This window comes from Lampris incognitus, chromosome 13 (assembly GCF_029633865.1).
Source record: "Lampris incognitus isolate fLamInc1 chromosome 13, fLamInc1.hap2, whole genome shotgun sequence".
Classification (NCBI taxonomy): domain Eukaryota; kingdom Metazoa; phylum Chordata; class Actinopteri; order Lampriformes; family Lampridae; genus Lampris; species Lampris incognitus.
Window position 1 is genome coordinate 46979740 of NC_079223.1, and position 16867 is coordinate 46996606.

At 49.3% G+C, this 16867-nt stretch overlaps 1 protein-coding gene across 5 annotated transcripts in view; it reads left to right on the forward strand.

The window, feature by feature from the left end:
• LOC130122614 (Kv channel-interacting protein 2) overlaps nucleotides 1-16867 on the forward strand; it is a 190077-nt gene that overhangs the window by 94117 nt on the left and 79093 nt on the right. For 2 of the 5 annotated variants that reach the window (XM_056291548.1, XM_056291552.1), the window contains exon 2: nucleotides 4752-4759. The exons of the other annotated variants lie outside the window; for them this stretch is intronic. In XM_056291548.1, the coding sequence (XP_056147523.1) occupies nucleotides 4752-4759 (8 nt within the window). The remainder of the gene's footprint in view (nucleotides 1-4751; nucleotides 4760-16867) is intronic. 5 annotated transcript variants of the gene reach the window in all.

The window sequence follows — 16867 nt, forward strand, 5'->3', positions numbered from 1 at the left end:
AGGAGAGTCGGTGATTATAGTAGTTTAGCGTAAGTGGTCCCCTTGTCATGATCAGAGCTACTGTTAATGATGCTACATGAACCCGGGCTCGTAAGGCATGGGGGAGGAGGGGGAGGGGGGTTGTCAAGTGGCCAGTCTCATTTAACGAGGACGGCTGGAGGAGAGGGCGAGGAATCAGAAGAGGGAGAGCTGAATGAGAATAAACGGGGAATTCTAGGTCCTTCCGGTTCAGCGACCACCCGGACACCCTGCCAACAAACCTGCAGCCCGCGTTGTGCGTTTAAGTAGAAACATAATTCATTTGTCTTTCCTGGATGGGAGGATGTACCGTGGTGAGATTACCACTGGACTTGTGCGGTTTTCTGCGTTAGTTCTGGAGGACGACGAGGAACTCTAGTCTTCACCCGCACGCCTGAGAACTCTCAAACCACGTTGTCGTCAAAGAGGGTTTTATTCTCCAAATAACCTGTCTGTGAATGTTCTCGTTCATCCAGGTCGTGGGTATCCAAAGGAGATGAATCAAGTGCAACTGGACTTGGTATATATCTGTGAAGACGTTTCGCCTCTCATCCAGGAGGCTTCCTCAGTTCGGGCCTTTCTGACTAGACCAAGCTAGTCTGACTGGCTGGTAATGAGACTCAGAATTTATCCTCTAGGACAGTGTTTCTCAACCTAGTCCTCAAGGACCCCCTATCCTGCAGATTTTCATTGTAACCCTGCATCGGTAGCCTCTGCTTTCCATCTGCTGTTTGCCCAGAAACCCTGGGGGCGGGGGGGGGGGGGGGTGAGAGCCAGGTTTACACACACCGGTTAGCCAGCTTCTTATTGCCACCTGAAGACTGTGACTAGCTGATAGTCAGCACCACCGGACAGAAGCATTCATTATTCTGTGACCCTTCCTTGAATCTAACTCACGCACAATGGAGTCGCTTGAGCTAATTGGCTCAGAAAACGCTTAGACCAGCGGGAATGTGGAGCATGTTGCAGAAAGGTAGAAGTACACAATCTGCATTGCTTTGCTGGAAAAGGGGAGAAGTTGTCATTCGCAAATACCGGTTACCATTAGTTGTAAACAGTGTATTAGTAGCCAGCAGGAGTTCAGAGGGTGACTGGGATAGGCATCATGCAGCCTGAACAAAAAAACGGCACCGTGGAAGGGTTGGGGTTGAGCCGCTGGAAAATCAGGGTCGCGGGGATGCTGGAGACACCCTGGACAGGCCGCCAGGCCATCACACACACACACACACACGCACACACACGCACACGCACACACACACACACACACACACACACAGTTCACTCAGCAACTGTCAGCTTCTAAACCAACCAATTGCCTACTTGATCCTTTACCAGCAAAACGTTTTAAAGTCCTCTGGCCTTGTCTGGGACCTACAATGCTAGACATTGTTAATTCATCACTTACTACTGCATTGCCCTCAGCAGTTTTAAGACAGCTGTGGTCAAACCTCTACTTTAGAGAATGCACCCCAATCCAGGTTCTCTTGACAACTATCGACCAGTCTCCAATCTTCCATTCTTTTCTAAAGTACTACAGAGAGTTGTGTATCAACAACTTTCAACCCATAAAGAAGAAAAATATCTGTATGAACCTTTTCAATCGGCTTTCAGGGCCTGTCGCTCCACTGAAACTGCTCTGACCACAGTGATGAACGATCTTACTAGCTATGGACTCTGATTCCACTTCTGTGCTTCTACTACTGGACCTCAGTGCAGCCTTTGACACCGTTGACCACTGTGTATTATTAGACAGAATAAATTGTAATTTTGGTGCCTCTGGCCCAGCCCTCTCTTGGCTTAAATCCTTTTTTATATCTGAAAGAGCATAGTGTGTCTGCTATAATAATAGTACATCGAAATTCTCTGGTGTTAAATATGGCATATATCAGGGCTTGGTTCTTGGCCCTCTACTTTTCTCCGTATATCGCCTCCTAGCCGAATTATACACAGTCATGGAATAAATTTTCATTGCTATGCAGATGATACTCAACTGTATGTTCCTATGAGGGCTGACGATCGTGCTCAATTTGCTAATTTAGAGGCCTGCTTGGCTGCTGGGAAAAATTCGATGTCACTAAATGTCCTCCTTTTAAGCTTGGATAAGACTTAGCAGATGCTGGCCATTGGCCCTGCTAGACATAGACGAGTAACAGTCACACTCGACAAGTCTGTGGTGTGTATAAAAGTGTGGCAGCCAAAAGTCCTGGTGTTACGTTTGATCCCATCCTTTCCTTTGATAAGCACACTAAAGAAATCACCAAGACTGCCTTTTGTCACTTATGTAACATAGCAAAGATTTGGTCTTTTCTGTCCACGGCTGGTGCAGATACAAATGCAAAAAACAAATGCATGTATTAAAATACATGCATGTATTAAATGCATGTATTAAAATACATGCATTTGTTTCATCCAGACTTGATTACTGTAATATTCTGTTTTCAGGTCTGCCACATGCTAGTACTAAGTCTTCAGATGATTCAGAATGCTGCTGCTGGAATCCTAACTAAAACTAGAAAATTGACCATATTACACCAATTCTTGCCTCCCTTCATTGGCTCTGAGATCAGAATGCAAGGTGCTTCGGCTGACATATAAAATCCTAAATGGGCTGGCCCCATCTTACCTGTCTGATCTGCTTAAACCGTGCATTTCATCTCAAGCTCTCCGCTCTCAAAGCGCAAGGCTCCTGTGTGTACCCAAGGTTAAAAAGAAGTCAGCTGGTGGCAGGGCCTTTTCCTATCGAACCCCATTCTTATGGAATAACCTCCCTGCTGCTGCTGCCCAGTGATGGCAAATCCAGGTCGAGAATGTATAGATCCGAAGTATTTCCTCCACCCACGTACTAAATCAGCTGATTTCATTACCTTATCAAGCTGAAGAGTGGGGTTGATTCGAATCAAGTGGTTAAGTACATAAGTGGAGCAAATGCATGGTTAGGACTCACTTTCTTGACCTGATTGTGCCACCTCTGCTGCCATCAGACAACCAGTCTGTTGAATCCTTTAAATCCAAACATAAAACTCTTGTTTGTTTTTTGCCTTAACATACAATTAGTTGCGTTTAAATTGAGTCCTTCACAAACTGTACCGCACGGTGAGTCAGTTTCTATCTCAATGAATTTACCAAGCACTGTCTTGCTGACGAGATTAACGAGTATAGATTCTTCTTCTTCTTTTTCTTTTTCTTTCGGGTTGTTCCCTGTTTTTTAGGGGTCGCCACAGTGGATTTTATAGTATCCATCGGTACCCTATGAGGGCACAGTAATAATGTCAGCTGTTGTTAACCCAGGCCTCGACCGACCCGGTATGGCTCTTTTCAATCTGCACACTGATTTGGCAAAATTTTTTATGTTGGATGCCCTTCCAGGCACATGTAAAGCGCTGGATGCCAACCCAGTATTCATGGACTTGCACCCATGTTTGTCACCTAACTTGCGCCCATGCCTGTCGCCTAGTGCCCATGCTTGTCGCCTAGCGCCCATGCTTGTCGCCTAGCGCCCATGCTTGTCGCCTAGCGCCCATGCCTGTCGCCTAGTGCCCATGCCTGTCGCCTAGTGCCCATGTTTGTCGCCTAGCACCCATGCCTGTCGCCTAGATTGTTGATTAAAAAATGTTTGAGTAAGAGCACTTCCTAGACTCAAGTAGAGCTTGTTCGTGGTGCTCTTTGGATGGGGATACATGCAGACATAAAAATCACAAGAGAACTCTGAGGCACTCTGTTTTGAAAATTGAAATGTCTTTGATTGTTGTGGCTTTGTCGTATTAGACCTATAAAACAAACTCCGATGTACTTTGGCATCAAGCCTTCGTCAGGGAGTCAAACAGATCTCATGGATCAAATGGTCCTTTTCAAAACAGCCTGACTCGTGAGGAGTTAAACCCTAGTGCCCATGTACTTTCATGTGGGTTCCACCTGGAAGAGTTCAGGTGGACTGGTGATGCGGGAAGGCAGTCTCTTGAATCAGAACCTGCCAAACGGGGTTATGAATGTGGTGAGCCACTGGCGGGATGCAGGGGGACAAAAAGATACAAAACTTATGTATCCCCACAGCCATTACTCTCCTCAACCAAGGGAGGACGTATTTTGCTCATCAGGTAGACCTGCTTGTAGGATGATGTTTACATTGATTATCACTGGTCTACAAAAATATAGTTTTTTTTCTTGCATGGACTTTGGAAACTGTTTTTGGGCTGCTGAATCCAAACCCGAGCTCAGATTTGCTCTGTCCCATCAAGTTTTTGTGCTATCTGTATGCTCCTTATTCAGGATTTTACAAAAGTTGACCATCTAGTCTGGCAATCTTGGCGGGGGTAAAAATGACCCCTATTCATTCCCTAAGTAATTTCATGCTAGGCTGAGTGTTTATTTATTCACTGTAATCATTTTTGCATCTATCGATCTTCTAATGCAACAGTGTTTCTTTAACTACCGAGTGTAAAATTGCTGTTTTCTCAGAAATAATTATTTTTCATAGTTCAAAAACCTGATGTGATAGGCAAAAACTAATGCCAGATTTGGATTCAGCACCCAAAAGTGAGCTAGAACCCGTTGAAAAACCCCATGCAAGAAAAATTGTGTTGACCAGTGTTATGTTGTTGCCGCTATTGTTGTATTTTGATTGTAGTAGTATCCATCCATCCATTATCCAAGCTGCGTATCCCAATCAGGGTTGCAGGATGCTGGAGCCTATTCCAGCAGTCATTGGGCAGCAGGCGGGGAGACACCCTGGACAGGCCTCCAGGTCATCACAGGGCCCAAACATTCACACCTAGAGACAATGTAGTACGGCCGAGTCACCTGACCTACATGTCTTTGGACTGTGGGAGGAAACCGGAGCACCCGGAGGAAACCCACGCAGACACGGGGAGAACATGCAAACTCCACACAGAGGACAACCTGGGACGACCCCCAAGGTTGGACTGCCCCGGGGTTCGAACCCAGGACCTTCTTGCTGTGGGGTGAGCGCGCTAACCACTGTGACGCCGCGCCGCTAGATTTAAACATATACTGGGCATAATGTATGCGTGGGGATGACAGGATAGTCATCATTGTTGCTGTTTCGATAATTATGCTTGTTCATTGATGCGGTGTTGCTGAGGCTGTCTGTGATCTCATGCTTGTTTTTATGTTGCGCTTAATTCGGCAATACTAATTGCCCTTCAGGGACAAATAAAGATGAAGTTGAACCTGATTTCCCAGAACCGACTAGTAGCACCCAGGGAAGAGAAGACAGTTGCGCCACTTAGCTTGGCTGTTATCTCATCAGCAGCAGGCCGTATGTACTGTTCTCTTTTCAACGATTAATTCAGCCTTTTCAGGTCGACACAGATCCGGGCTTTGGCCGTGTTTCCACTTCAAAACAGGCACCAGGGCTGCACACCATTCAGTAGGTTGCGTCACACGCTCGATGACACTATTGTTCTCCATTCTCTGTGGTTCATCTTTTATTTTTTTGCAGCATTGGAAAAGGCCCCCGACGTGCAGCATTGTCTTTCAGTCGTCACACGTTCAGTTTTTAGTATTCCATGTGCACCATGTACCGGTTGGTGTTCGCCCTTGTGTGTTGCTTCATCCACTCTCCTCACCAGGTTCATTTATACTGGCAAAGACTGGCCGAGTTGGTGGTGGACTGTGTGGCCATGGACCACGTGGGCTGAGAGTGAGTATGTCTCTCCTTTGTAGGTTGCAGTGGTCGAGAATCAAACAAGTCACAGCAGCTCGCCTCCAGGACCGCTGAGTGGGATTTCTGCAGGCTCTAGCTGTCTGTTTGTTTGAGCGTCTGGTATGTGTTAATTTTGATTTCTGCAGGAGTTGAGCCACGAAATAGCTGTACAGACCGCTGTTCACACTGAGCCCCAAAAGTGAGATGGCTGGTCTTTTTGCTCCGTTGCTTCACTCACTGATTTGCTAATCCTGCACACTCAGGCCAGAAGCCTCGTTTTGTGACGGTAACAGCCTGTGGATCTCCTGTTCAGCTTTACGCTGTTGTATTTTACCGCATTTGCCAAGTTTCCTTTAATTTGTTGTATGTTTGGCCTCCCTCGCGGTTTCTTGTATTTGCTGCGTGTGTGCGAGACCTCCTGTACAGTCCCATCAGTCTCAGTCTCACCTTGCAGGCCGGCATATAGACCAGTTGCCTGGCAGTCAGGTCTTCCCTCAGCTGCAGCCTGCCTGCGTGTTCTCGGTCCAACATCCAACGACGACGCGGTCGCGGATAGTCTCCTCCCGACATACCGAACTCACGGTGCTCAGACGCGTCATGCAGGGCTCTGGTAAAGCTCGCTGCTCTCCCCCCCCGGGTTTCTGCACACGCTGATGAAGAAGCACATCCGCCCATGGACGACGTCCCTCTTTGGGGTGAAATACCCGTCAAAGTTCTGCCCTGCGACGGCAAAGTCGTTACGGCGTCTGTCTTCCGTAAATACAAAGGACTTACAGATGCTCTCCACCCCATCTCGTATACACCTGCACAGCTCCTGCCTTGCTCAATTTGGTTTATCAGAGGAAAAGCTCCCTGGGGGACTAAACGTCGCCATCCCGATGCGTCCTCTGGCACTCTTTACTCCTGACACCGTGGAACATGGTTATGGAGGCTCGTGTACACCAGTGGTTCTCAACCTTTTTGGGGTCCTGGACCCCCTGCGTATTTTTGATCTACCCTGAGGACCCCTCCACCTGATCTTGGGGGAGGGGGGTTGCAATTTGATAGAAACAGTAGAAACTGCATTTTAAATTGCATTATAGCATTTATTCACTCTTTGGGGCAAAAATAAGAGCTTTCAGTTGTAACTTAGATATAGTTAACACAACAGAATTCTTATGCAGTAACTTTCAGATATATGTAACAAAACAGAATATGTATTCAGTAACTTTCAGATATATGTAACAACACAGAATATGTATTCAGTAACTTTCAGATATATGTAACAAAACAGAATATGTATTCAGTAACTTTCAGATATATGTAACAACACAGAATATGTATTCAGTAACTTTCAGATATATGTAACAAAACAGAATATGTATTCAGTAACTTTCAGATATATGTAACAAAACAGAATATGTATTCAGTAACTTTCAGATATATGTAACAAAACAGAATATGTATTCAGTAACTTTCAGATATATGTAACAAAACAGAATATGTATTCAGTAACTTTCAGATATATGTAACAAAACAGAATATGTATTCAGTAACTTTCAGATATATGTAACAAGACAGAATATGTGTTCAGTAACTTTCAGATATATGTAACAAAACAGAATATGTATTCAGTAACTTTCAGATATATGTAACAACAGGATTTTTATGCAGTAACTTTTAACAATGCAAACGGGAGCGAGATCTCTTATTAAAATACAATAGATTACACTTGTGAAACAGATGTAATTAGAGGAAAAAAGTCCTGTCACCCTTTATAGTTTAGGTAGATAAAGGTCTCAGTCACATTTGAGTAAAATAATCCTATTTCTATAAACGTCATAGGATCTTTTTTTTAAAGATATTTTATTTTCACGGACCCCTTGCAATTACACCACGGACCACTAGGGGTCCGCGGACCCCCGGTTGAGAAACACTGGCGGCAGACAACCATCACTGGATCAATTGGTATGCGATGGTTTACGTACGGCGGCGCGGTGGCGCAGTGGGTAGCGCGGTCGCCTCACAGCAAGAAGGTCCTGGGTTCGAACCCCACGGTTTTTCAACCTCGGGGGTCGTCCCGGGTCGTCCTCTGTGTGGAGTTTGCATGTTCTCCCCGTGTCTGTGTGGGTTTCCTCCGGGTGCTCCGGTTTCCTCCCACAGTCCAAAGACATGTAGGTCAGGTGACTCAGCCGTACTAAATTGTCCCTAGGTGTGTGTGTGGGTGTGGTTGTGTGGGTGGGGTGGCCTGGCGGCCTGTCCAGGGTGTCTCCCCACCCGCCGCCCAAATGACCGCCGGGATAGGCTCCAGCATCCCCGAGAGCAGGATAAGCGGATGGATGGATGTCTTGAACAAACATGGACTTCATTCTGTTCTCTCTGTAACACACTCACGTCCACATGTTGGCGGCGTCTCTTTCCCGCTCTCCCTCTACAACTGCCGTAAAGCAGCGCTTCCGTATTCGCTTTACGGTAACTGTCGTAACGTCTTACCACCCCGAAATTGACCCTAAATGACAAGGAGGACGTTTGTTCGGCATTTGATTTAGTAAGTGCATCTAGAAATATAAGCTTTTGTAGAGGAGCTCCGTCAGGAGTCGTGACAATTTTCTCTTTCGGCTACGCAACGTGCACCATTTATTCCTTCACCACAACGACGACAACCAAAAGCCCGCGCAGCGGAAGTGTGTCACTGTGAACGCGAACCGAGAAAACAGCAGCTGTAAACAAACGTTCCTCAATAAGGGGAATTGTGTATCCCTATAACCACTACACATTTGTAATGAAGTTTTCTTTTCAAATTAACATTATAATCCTCATTGGTAAGAAATATGTCGACGCCAACTTAGCCAGGCGTCGGCAGGTCCCCGCTGACTTGGTTCTACGGAGCTTTTATTGAGCCGGATATGACGTCTTCTCTAAAATGCGCCAACAAAGGGGATCAAGGTGCGCAGCAGCGTCGCAGCAGCAACGCCTGTTTGATTTATACAACAAACGGATGCGAAGGAAAGCAAAATCCATCCTGTCTGACAGCACCCCCCCCTCCTCCTCCACCCCCGCACCCCGACTTTCAGACCTTGCCTTCCGGTTCCCGCTGCAAATACCCAGCAGTCAAAACCAATAGATACAAACACTCCTTCATTCCCTCAGCCTTTCCCTGCTAAACTCCAGCAGCAGGAGGTAACACCAGCTCCACCTTATACCCCAGCAGCAAGAGGTAACACCAGCTCCACCTTATACCCCACAGTAAGAGGTAACACCAGCTCCACCTTATACCCCAACAGTAAGAGGTAACACCAGCTCCACCTTATACCCCACAGTAAGAGGTAACACCAGCTCCACCTTATACCCCACAGTAAGAGGTAACACCAGCTCCACCTTATACCCCAACAGTAAGAGGTAACACCAGCTCCACCTTATACCCCACAGTAAGAGGTAACACCAGCTCCACCTTATACCCCACAGTAAGAGGTAACACCAGCTCCACCTTATACCCCAGCAGCAAGAGGTAACACCGGCTCCACCTTATACCCCAACAGTAAGAGGTAACACCAGCTCCACCTTATACGCCAGCAGCAAGAGGTAACACCGGCTCCACCTTATACCCCAGCAGCAAGAGGTAACACCAGCTCCACCTTATACCCCAAGCAGCAAGAGGTAACACCAGCTCCACCTTATACCCCAGCAGCAAGAGGTAACACCAGCTCCATCTTACACCCCAGCAGCAAGAGGTAACACCAGCTCCACCTTATACTCCAACATTAAGAGCTAACACCAGCTCCACCTTATACCCCAGCAGCAAGAGGTAACACCAGCTCCACCTTATACCCCAGCAGCAAGAGGTAACACCAGCTCCACCTTATACCCCAGCAGAAAGAGGTAACACCAGCTCCACCTTATACCCCAGCAGCAAGAGGTAACACCAGCTCCACCTTACACCCCAGCAGTAAGAGGTAACACCAGCTCCACCTTATACCCCACAGTAAGAGGTAACACCAGCTCCACCTTATACCCCAGTAGCAAGAGGTAACACCAGCTCCATCTTACACCCCAGCAGACAGAGGTAACACCGGCTCCACCTTAAACCCCAACAGTAAGAGGTAACACCAGCTCCACCTTATACCCCAGCAGTAAGAGGTAACACCAGCTCCGCCTTATACCCCAGCAGTAAGAGGTAACACCAGCTCCACCTTATACCCCAGCAGTAAGAGGGAACACCGGCTCCACCTTAAACCCCAACAGTAAGAGGTAACACCAGCTCCACCTTATACCCCAGCAGTAAGAGGTAACACCAGCTCCACCTTATACCCCAGCAGTAAGAGGTAACACCGGCTCCACCTTAAACCCCAACAGTAAGAGGTAACACCAGCTCCACCTTATACCCCAGCAGCAAGAAGTAATACCAGCTCCACCTTATACCCCACAGTAAGAGGTAACACCAGCTCCACCTTATACCCCAGCAGCAGGAGGTAACACCAGCTCCACCTTATACTCCAGCAGCAAGAGGTAACACCAGCTCCACCTTATACCCCAGCAGCAGGAGGTAACACCAGCTCCACCTTATACTCCAGCAGCAAGAGGTAACACCAGCTCCACCGTATACCCCACAGTAAGAGGTAACACCAGCTCCACCTTATACCCCAGCAGCAAGAGGTAACACCAGCTCCATCTTACACCCCAGCAGCAAGAGGTAACACCAGCTCCACCTTATACTCCAATATTAAGAGGTAACACCAGCTCCACCTTATACCCCAGCAGCAAGAGGTAACACCAGCTCCACCGTATACCCCAGCAGCAAGAGGTAACACCAGCTCCACCTTATACCCCAGCAGCAAGAGGTAACACCAGCTCCATCTTACACCCCAGCAGACAGAGGTAACACCGGCTCCACCTTATACCCCAACAGCAAGAGGTAACACCAGCTCCACCTTATACCCCAGCAGTAAGAGGTAACACCAGCTCCGCCTTATACCCCAGCAGCAAGAAGTAATGCCAGCTCCACCTTATACCCCACAGTAAGAGGTCACCAGCTCCACCTTATACCCCAACAGTAAGAGGTAACACCAGCTCCACCTTATACCCCAGCAGCAAGAGGTAACACCAGCTCCACCTTATACCCCAACAGTAAGAGGTAACACCAGCTCCACCTTATACTCCAATAGTAAGAGGTAATACCAGCTCCACCTTATACTCCAGCAGTAAGAGGTAATACTAGCTCCACCTTATACTCCAGCAGTAAGAAGTAATACCAGCTCCACCTTATACCCCAACAGTAAGAAGTAATACCAGCTCCACCTTATACTCCAGCAGTAAGAGGTAACACCAGCTCCACCTTATACCCCAACAGTAAGAGGTAACACCAGCTCCACCTTATACCCCAGCAGCAAGAAGTAACACCAGCTCCACCTTATACCCCACAGTAAGAGGTCATACCAGCTCCACCTTATACCCCAACAGCAAGAGGTAACACCAGCTCTACCTTATACTCCAGCAGTAAGAAGTAACACCAGCTCCACCTTATACTCCTGCAGTAAGAGGTAACACCAGCTCCACCTTATACTCCAACAGTAAGGGTAATACCAGCTCCACCTTATACTCCCGCAGTAAGAGGTAATACCAGCTCCGCCTTGGTAAACACTGCTAACACCGTTTACTCTTGCGTTGCTTTTCGTTGGCTTGGTTCTCCTCACTACATGTTGTATCTATTTGCCTTGTGTGTTCTGTGGAGTGTTTGTATGTTTAAGTGTTGCCGCTGCTACACAACAATTGCCCCTCTGGGGGCAAATAAAACCTACTTGACCTGACCTGACTTGACTTTTGCACCCCAACCACTATCCTCTCTCAGCCTCTCCCTCATATTCTATCACTTGGTATTGTCCATGTGGTTTCATTCGAGGTAGGATTTCACAGAAACTCCATCAACAGACGTGTTCTATCACCCTTAACCTGCTCAAACACACCAATCTTTAAACCAGCGTTTCCCAACCCAGTCCCCGAGGACCCCCTATCCTGCAGATTTTCATTGTAACCCTGCATAGGTAGCTCTGCCTGTACTTACTCAACCAATCATCTCACAGCACTTGATTATGCAAGGTGTGCAACGCCTTACATAATTCATTGCTGATTGGTTGAATAACTACAAACAGGTACCTATTCAGGGTTGCAAAGAAAGTCTGCAGGATAGGGGGTCCTTGAGGACTGGGTTGGGAAACACTGCTTTAGATGACAGTTTTTTTTTTTGTGTGTTTGATGTCAGCTAGCTTTGCTGGGTTGTTGGTTAGCTAAAAGCAGGAGTGTGTCTGTGCTCCCTCACCCTAACTATATCAATCCATGAGGGGAAATAGGGCTGAGCCCTACAAACGTGATTTAGATGAGCTGACTTTAGCTCCGTTGAAACGCTGCAAAGGCGTCTGTTGTACAATGTCAATGTAAACTGTAACAGTCAGGACGAAATAACCAATTGGCTACTCAAAACGTGCAGTCAATACTGGACAACACATTTATATTCACACAACAGTTGTGCTTTGCATCTATGACGCTCTCCTTGTGTTTTCACCTGCTTCGGTTTGTCTTTTGCAGTTGATGCACAGATGATGAAAAAAAAACCCTACTGTCTCCACCTGCCCCTCTCCATAAAACTCTCTTGCTCTGCCTCGTCCTTTCTCTCTCGTCGTCATCCTCCTCCTCCTCCTCTCCCTCTCTCTCCTCTGTTGTCCATATTTGTCCATGCCTGTCTAGTGACTCGCGCTCACCCTTCTTACCCCTCGTCTCCATGGCTCTTCTGGGCAGAAGCTCTCCTCAGTCATGTTAAGCTTTGCGCCCCGCTTTTAAAACGCTTCTCCGTCCAGCCACTCTGGCACTATTGGAAGACACACACGTGAAAACTCGAGCAAACACACACAGACAGACACACACATCCGGACATGTGTGTGTGTGGTCGGTGGCTGTGGTCCGTGCGTGGGAGAAGGGGCTCTCTCTCCTGTTCCAGAGAAGAAGAGTCTCTGAATATGGAAGTGCAGCGTCTCACCATCTGCGTACAACTAACTCGATAGCACACTTCCACGTTGCGTGCTGTGCAGACGCCAACATCCAGTTTTGCGTGCGGATGATACGCCAGTGCTTCCCTTTAACTTCCGTGGAGAGCTGATGCGTCCAAACGCCACGCGTCACCTCGAACGGTCATGACGTCACCAGCGAGGTTCAGTTCGCCCGCGAGGCTCAGTTCGCCCAGTTCACCGGATGCGTGGACATCCACACGCAGGTAAGCAGGGGAACCAATCTCCTCTGGAATTAACTCATGGTGTTAACGGTAGTATTTTAGTTATTTTATTAACCCTAACCCTGACTCTAACTCTGACCCTGACCCTAACCCTGACCCTAACCCTGACCCTGACCCTGACCCTAACCCTGACCCTAACCCTAACCCTGACCATGACCCTAACCCTAACTCTGACCCTGACCCTAACCCTAACTTTGACCCTGACCCTAACCCTAACCCTGACCCTGACCCTAACCCTAACCCTAACTCTAACCCTGACCCTAACCCTAACTCTGACCCTGACCCTAACCCTAACTTTGACCCTAACCCTAACTTTGACCCTGACCCTAACCCTGACCCTAACTCTGATCCTGACCCTAACCCTAACTTTGACCCTGACCCTAACCCTAACCCTGACCCTGACCCTAACCCTGACCCTAACTCTAACCCTGACCCTGACCCTAACCCTAACTCTGACCCTGACCCTAACCCTAACTTTGACCCTAACCCTAACCCTGACCCTAACCCTAACTCTGACCCTGACCCTGACCCTAACCCTGACCCTAACCCTAACCCTGACCCTGACCCTAACTCTAACCCTGACCCTAACCCTGACCCTAACCCTAACTCTGACCCTGACCCTAACCCTAACCCTAACCCTAACTCTGACCCTGGTTGTGGATGGCCCCGCTTCTGGTGAACTGGGTGAACTAAACCTCGCTGGTGACGTCATGACCATTCAAGGTGATGCGTGGTATTCGGACGCATCAGCTCTCCACAGGAGTTAATGGAAAGGACTGGCGTATCATCTGCACACAAAACGGCTTTTTGGCGTATGCATTGCATGTAATGTGAACGTGTAATATTGTGTTCAGTGTGTATCAGACTGGCGAGACCGGGTTGCCCCTGCACACGCTGCCTGGCTCGGAGGGGCTCTTCCTCTCTCGGGCTCTCTCTGGTCTTAAAGTGGCGGGTAACTGAGCTCAAATCTGTGTTCTGGGATACCCATCCCCCAGGAAACCTATCAGTAACCACCCAGCCAATTCTGTACGATTAAACATGTTGCGAAGTGTATAAAACAGCTTCAACAACGCCGCAAATCAGTTCTATACATGGTTCAGCACATTTTAACACGTCATCAGCAACACATCCCCCACATTTATAAAGTATTTTGAAGCAAATCTGTCAGTTTGGCTACCCTGCTGCTCTATAGGGGAGAGGGCGGCTTGGAACACCTGCTGCCGCCTGCCAGCAGACGGAGGAGGAGGAGGAGAGGAGGAGGAAGAGCAGTGGCAAAGTGGTTGGGCGTGTACGGGAGATGGAAAGAGAGGCAGGCAGGCAGGCAGGCAGACAGGCAGGCAGGCAGGCAGGCAGACAGACAGACAGGCAGGCAGACAGACAGGCAGACAGACAGACAGACAGGCAGGCAGGCAGGCAGGCAGACAGGCAGACAGACAGACAGGCAGGCAGGCAGGCAGGCAGGCAGGCAGGCAGACACAGACAGGCAGGCAGGCAGGCAGACAGGCAGACAGACAGACAGACAGGCAGACAGACAGGCAGGCAGGCAGGCAGGCAGGCAGACAGGCAGGCAGGCAGGCAGGCAGGCAGGCTGACAGACAGGCAGGCAGACAGACAGGCAGGCAGGCAGGCAGGCAGGCAGACAGACAGACAGACAGACAGACAGACAGACAGACAGACAGACGGTAGAGAAAAGGCAGGGTGTGCCATGTGAGGGTTCGGCTTGGGGAACTTGCCTCTGTGACATGAAGGGAACCTAGAAAGCTTTACACAAAAGGCGGGGAGAGAGTGGGAGTTGGGAGCAGGGATGTGTCGAAAGCGGAGGAATATCAGAGACCTTTGATGCCTTCGAGGAGCAGACGGAGCAGACGGTGCGGGCGGTGCAGGGCGGTGCAGGGCGGTGCGGGGCGGTGCGGGGCTGGTTCCTGTTGTCTCTCGGAACCAGGGGACTGTGCTGCCTGCCGCTCAATGTCGAGCAGCAGCACAAGTGTGAACGTCACAGGTTCCTACCCAGTATGTGTCATTTGGTATGATCTGTGCCCTCCTGCTCCCCCTGCCTTTCCTCTAGGACTGCACAATTAGGGCAGAAATCCTAATCCCCCTTTTTTTGCCAGACATTCTGATCGTGATTGGTTGTCAGGATCATTGGCGTCAGTTCCAGGAGTCACGTCGCTTTATTTTGCTCACTTGTTAGAGGGGGCTGGGCGGCCCGGTGGCCCGGTGGTTAGCGCGGTCGCCTCACAGCAAGAAGGCCCCGGGTTTGAACCCCGGGGTAGTCCAACCTCGGGGGTCGTCCCGGGTCGTCCTCTGTGTGGCGTTTGCATGTTCTCCCCGTGTCTGCGTGGGTTTCCTCCGGGGGCTCGGGTTTCCCCCCACGGTCGGCCGTACTAAATTTGTCCCTGGGCGTGAATGTGGCGGCCCTGTGATGGCCCGGCGGCCTGTTCAGGGTGTCCCCCAGCCTTCCGCCCTATGGCTGCCGGGATAGGCTGCAGCATCCCGCGACCCCCGATTAGGACAAGCGGCTCGAATGATGGACGGGTGGATGCTTGGCATCCTCCTCATTGTGTTCGTCCGTTATAATTGTGTTATCCTCTTTCAGTGTTGTATTGTGTAAATTGCGTAAACGCAACATCCCTTGCACGTTGTCCGTCTTGGGGGGGAGATCCTCCTCTGGAGCTCTCCCTGAGGTTTCCTCCCATGTCTTCTCCCTGTTAAAGGGTTTTTTAGGGAGGTGTTCCTCATCCTATGTGAGGGTCTAAGGACAGGATGTTGTGTTGCTGTGAAGCCCCTTGATGCATATTAGTAATTAGTGGTATTGGGCTGTACAAATAACACGGACTTGACTGGTACCTGGCTAGACGTGTTTATTTCAATGGTAGAAAATAAAGCTGATTTCAACCGAATCGTTTCCTCACCGACCCCCCCACCCCCACCTCCCCCCCCCCCACATCACCCTTCTGGGTGGTGAAAATAGTGTCAGGGGCGTGGCTCGTGAGCCCCTCAGGTCTGCTCCACAGCAGACTCTCGCACCCGGGTTTCTTAGTCTCGTGGCCTATTTCCGATCATTCGCATGAAGTGTCAGTTTGTACCCAAAACGTATCTGGCTAACTGTGAACCTGCTGCCATGGTTACGGTAGCGCATTGGCACAGCGGCTCGCCCCAGTACTTTGCCTTCTAGTTGGCAGCCCCCTCCTTAAAACATCTTCCCGCGCGCCTGATGGGTCTAGCTGAGACAGAGAGAGTCACCCCACAGCGACCTTTGACCCCCTGTGTTAGGTAACTTCCGGGTGACCTGACCACGACTTGTCTGGGAGTGAAAGCAGATGTCTGCAGGAAACTCAGAGCACCGAGGGGGGGGGGGGCAACACGCGGACGGAAGCCATCGGCGTCTTCATCCGGGCGTTTTATGTAATGATGCCATTTCTCATCCGTCTGAAAAACACGTGCGTGTGCGTGTGCGTGTGTGTGCGTGTGTGTGTGTGTGTCAGAGCATCGGACTGTCCTACATATCTCACACAGACCGGAATGAAACGGGCATAAATCTGCACATTAAACCTCCCACTGCTTCGCTGCTGTGGTCAGCGGTGTGCCTGTGGGTCTTCTCCGTCGCTGGGTTGTGGCTGTATATAATCCGCCTGCGCCCCCTACTGGTGCGGTGAGATACTGCGCATGCTCCTTAATGCAGTCCCCGCCGGCAGTGCGTTGAACTGTACATATAGATAAACAGACAGGCAGTAAATAAAGGCGTCAATCCAGGGGACGCCAGCTAAAGCTAATTGTCCTGCAGCCGGACCAGCGGAAACGTGTCAGGGAGCGTCACCACGAGAAGCGCCGCCCCTGGCAGGCTGCCCCACTAACCACCTTCCTCCTGCCACTCCCTTCAGTAGTATGGCTGCCTTTTTTTTGAGACGCCATTTAATTCAGTTGAGGAA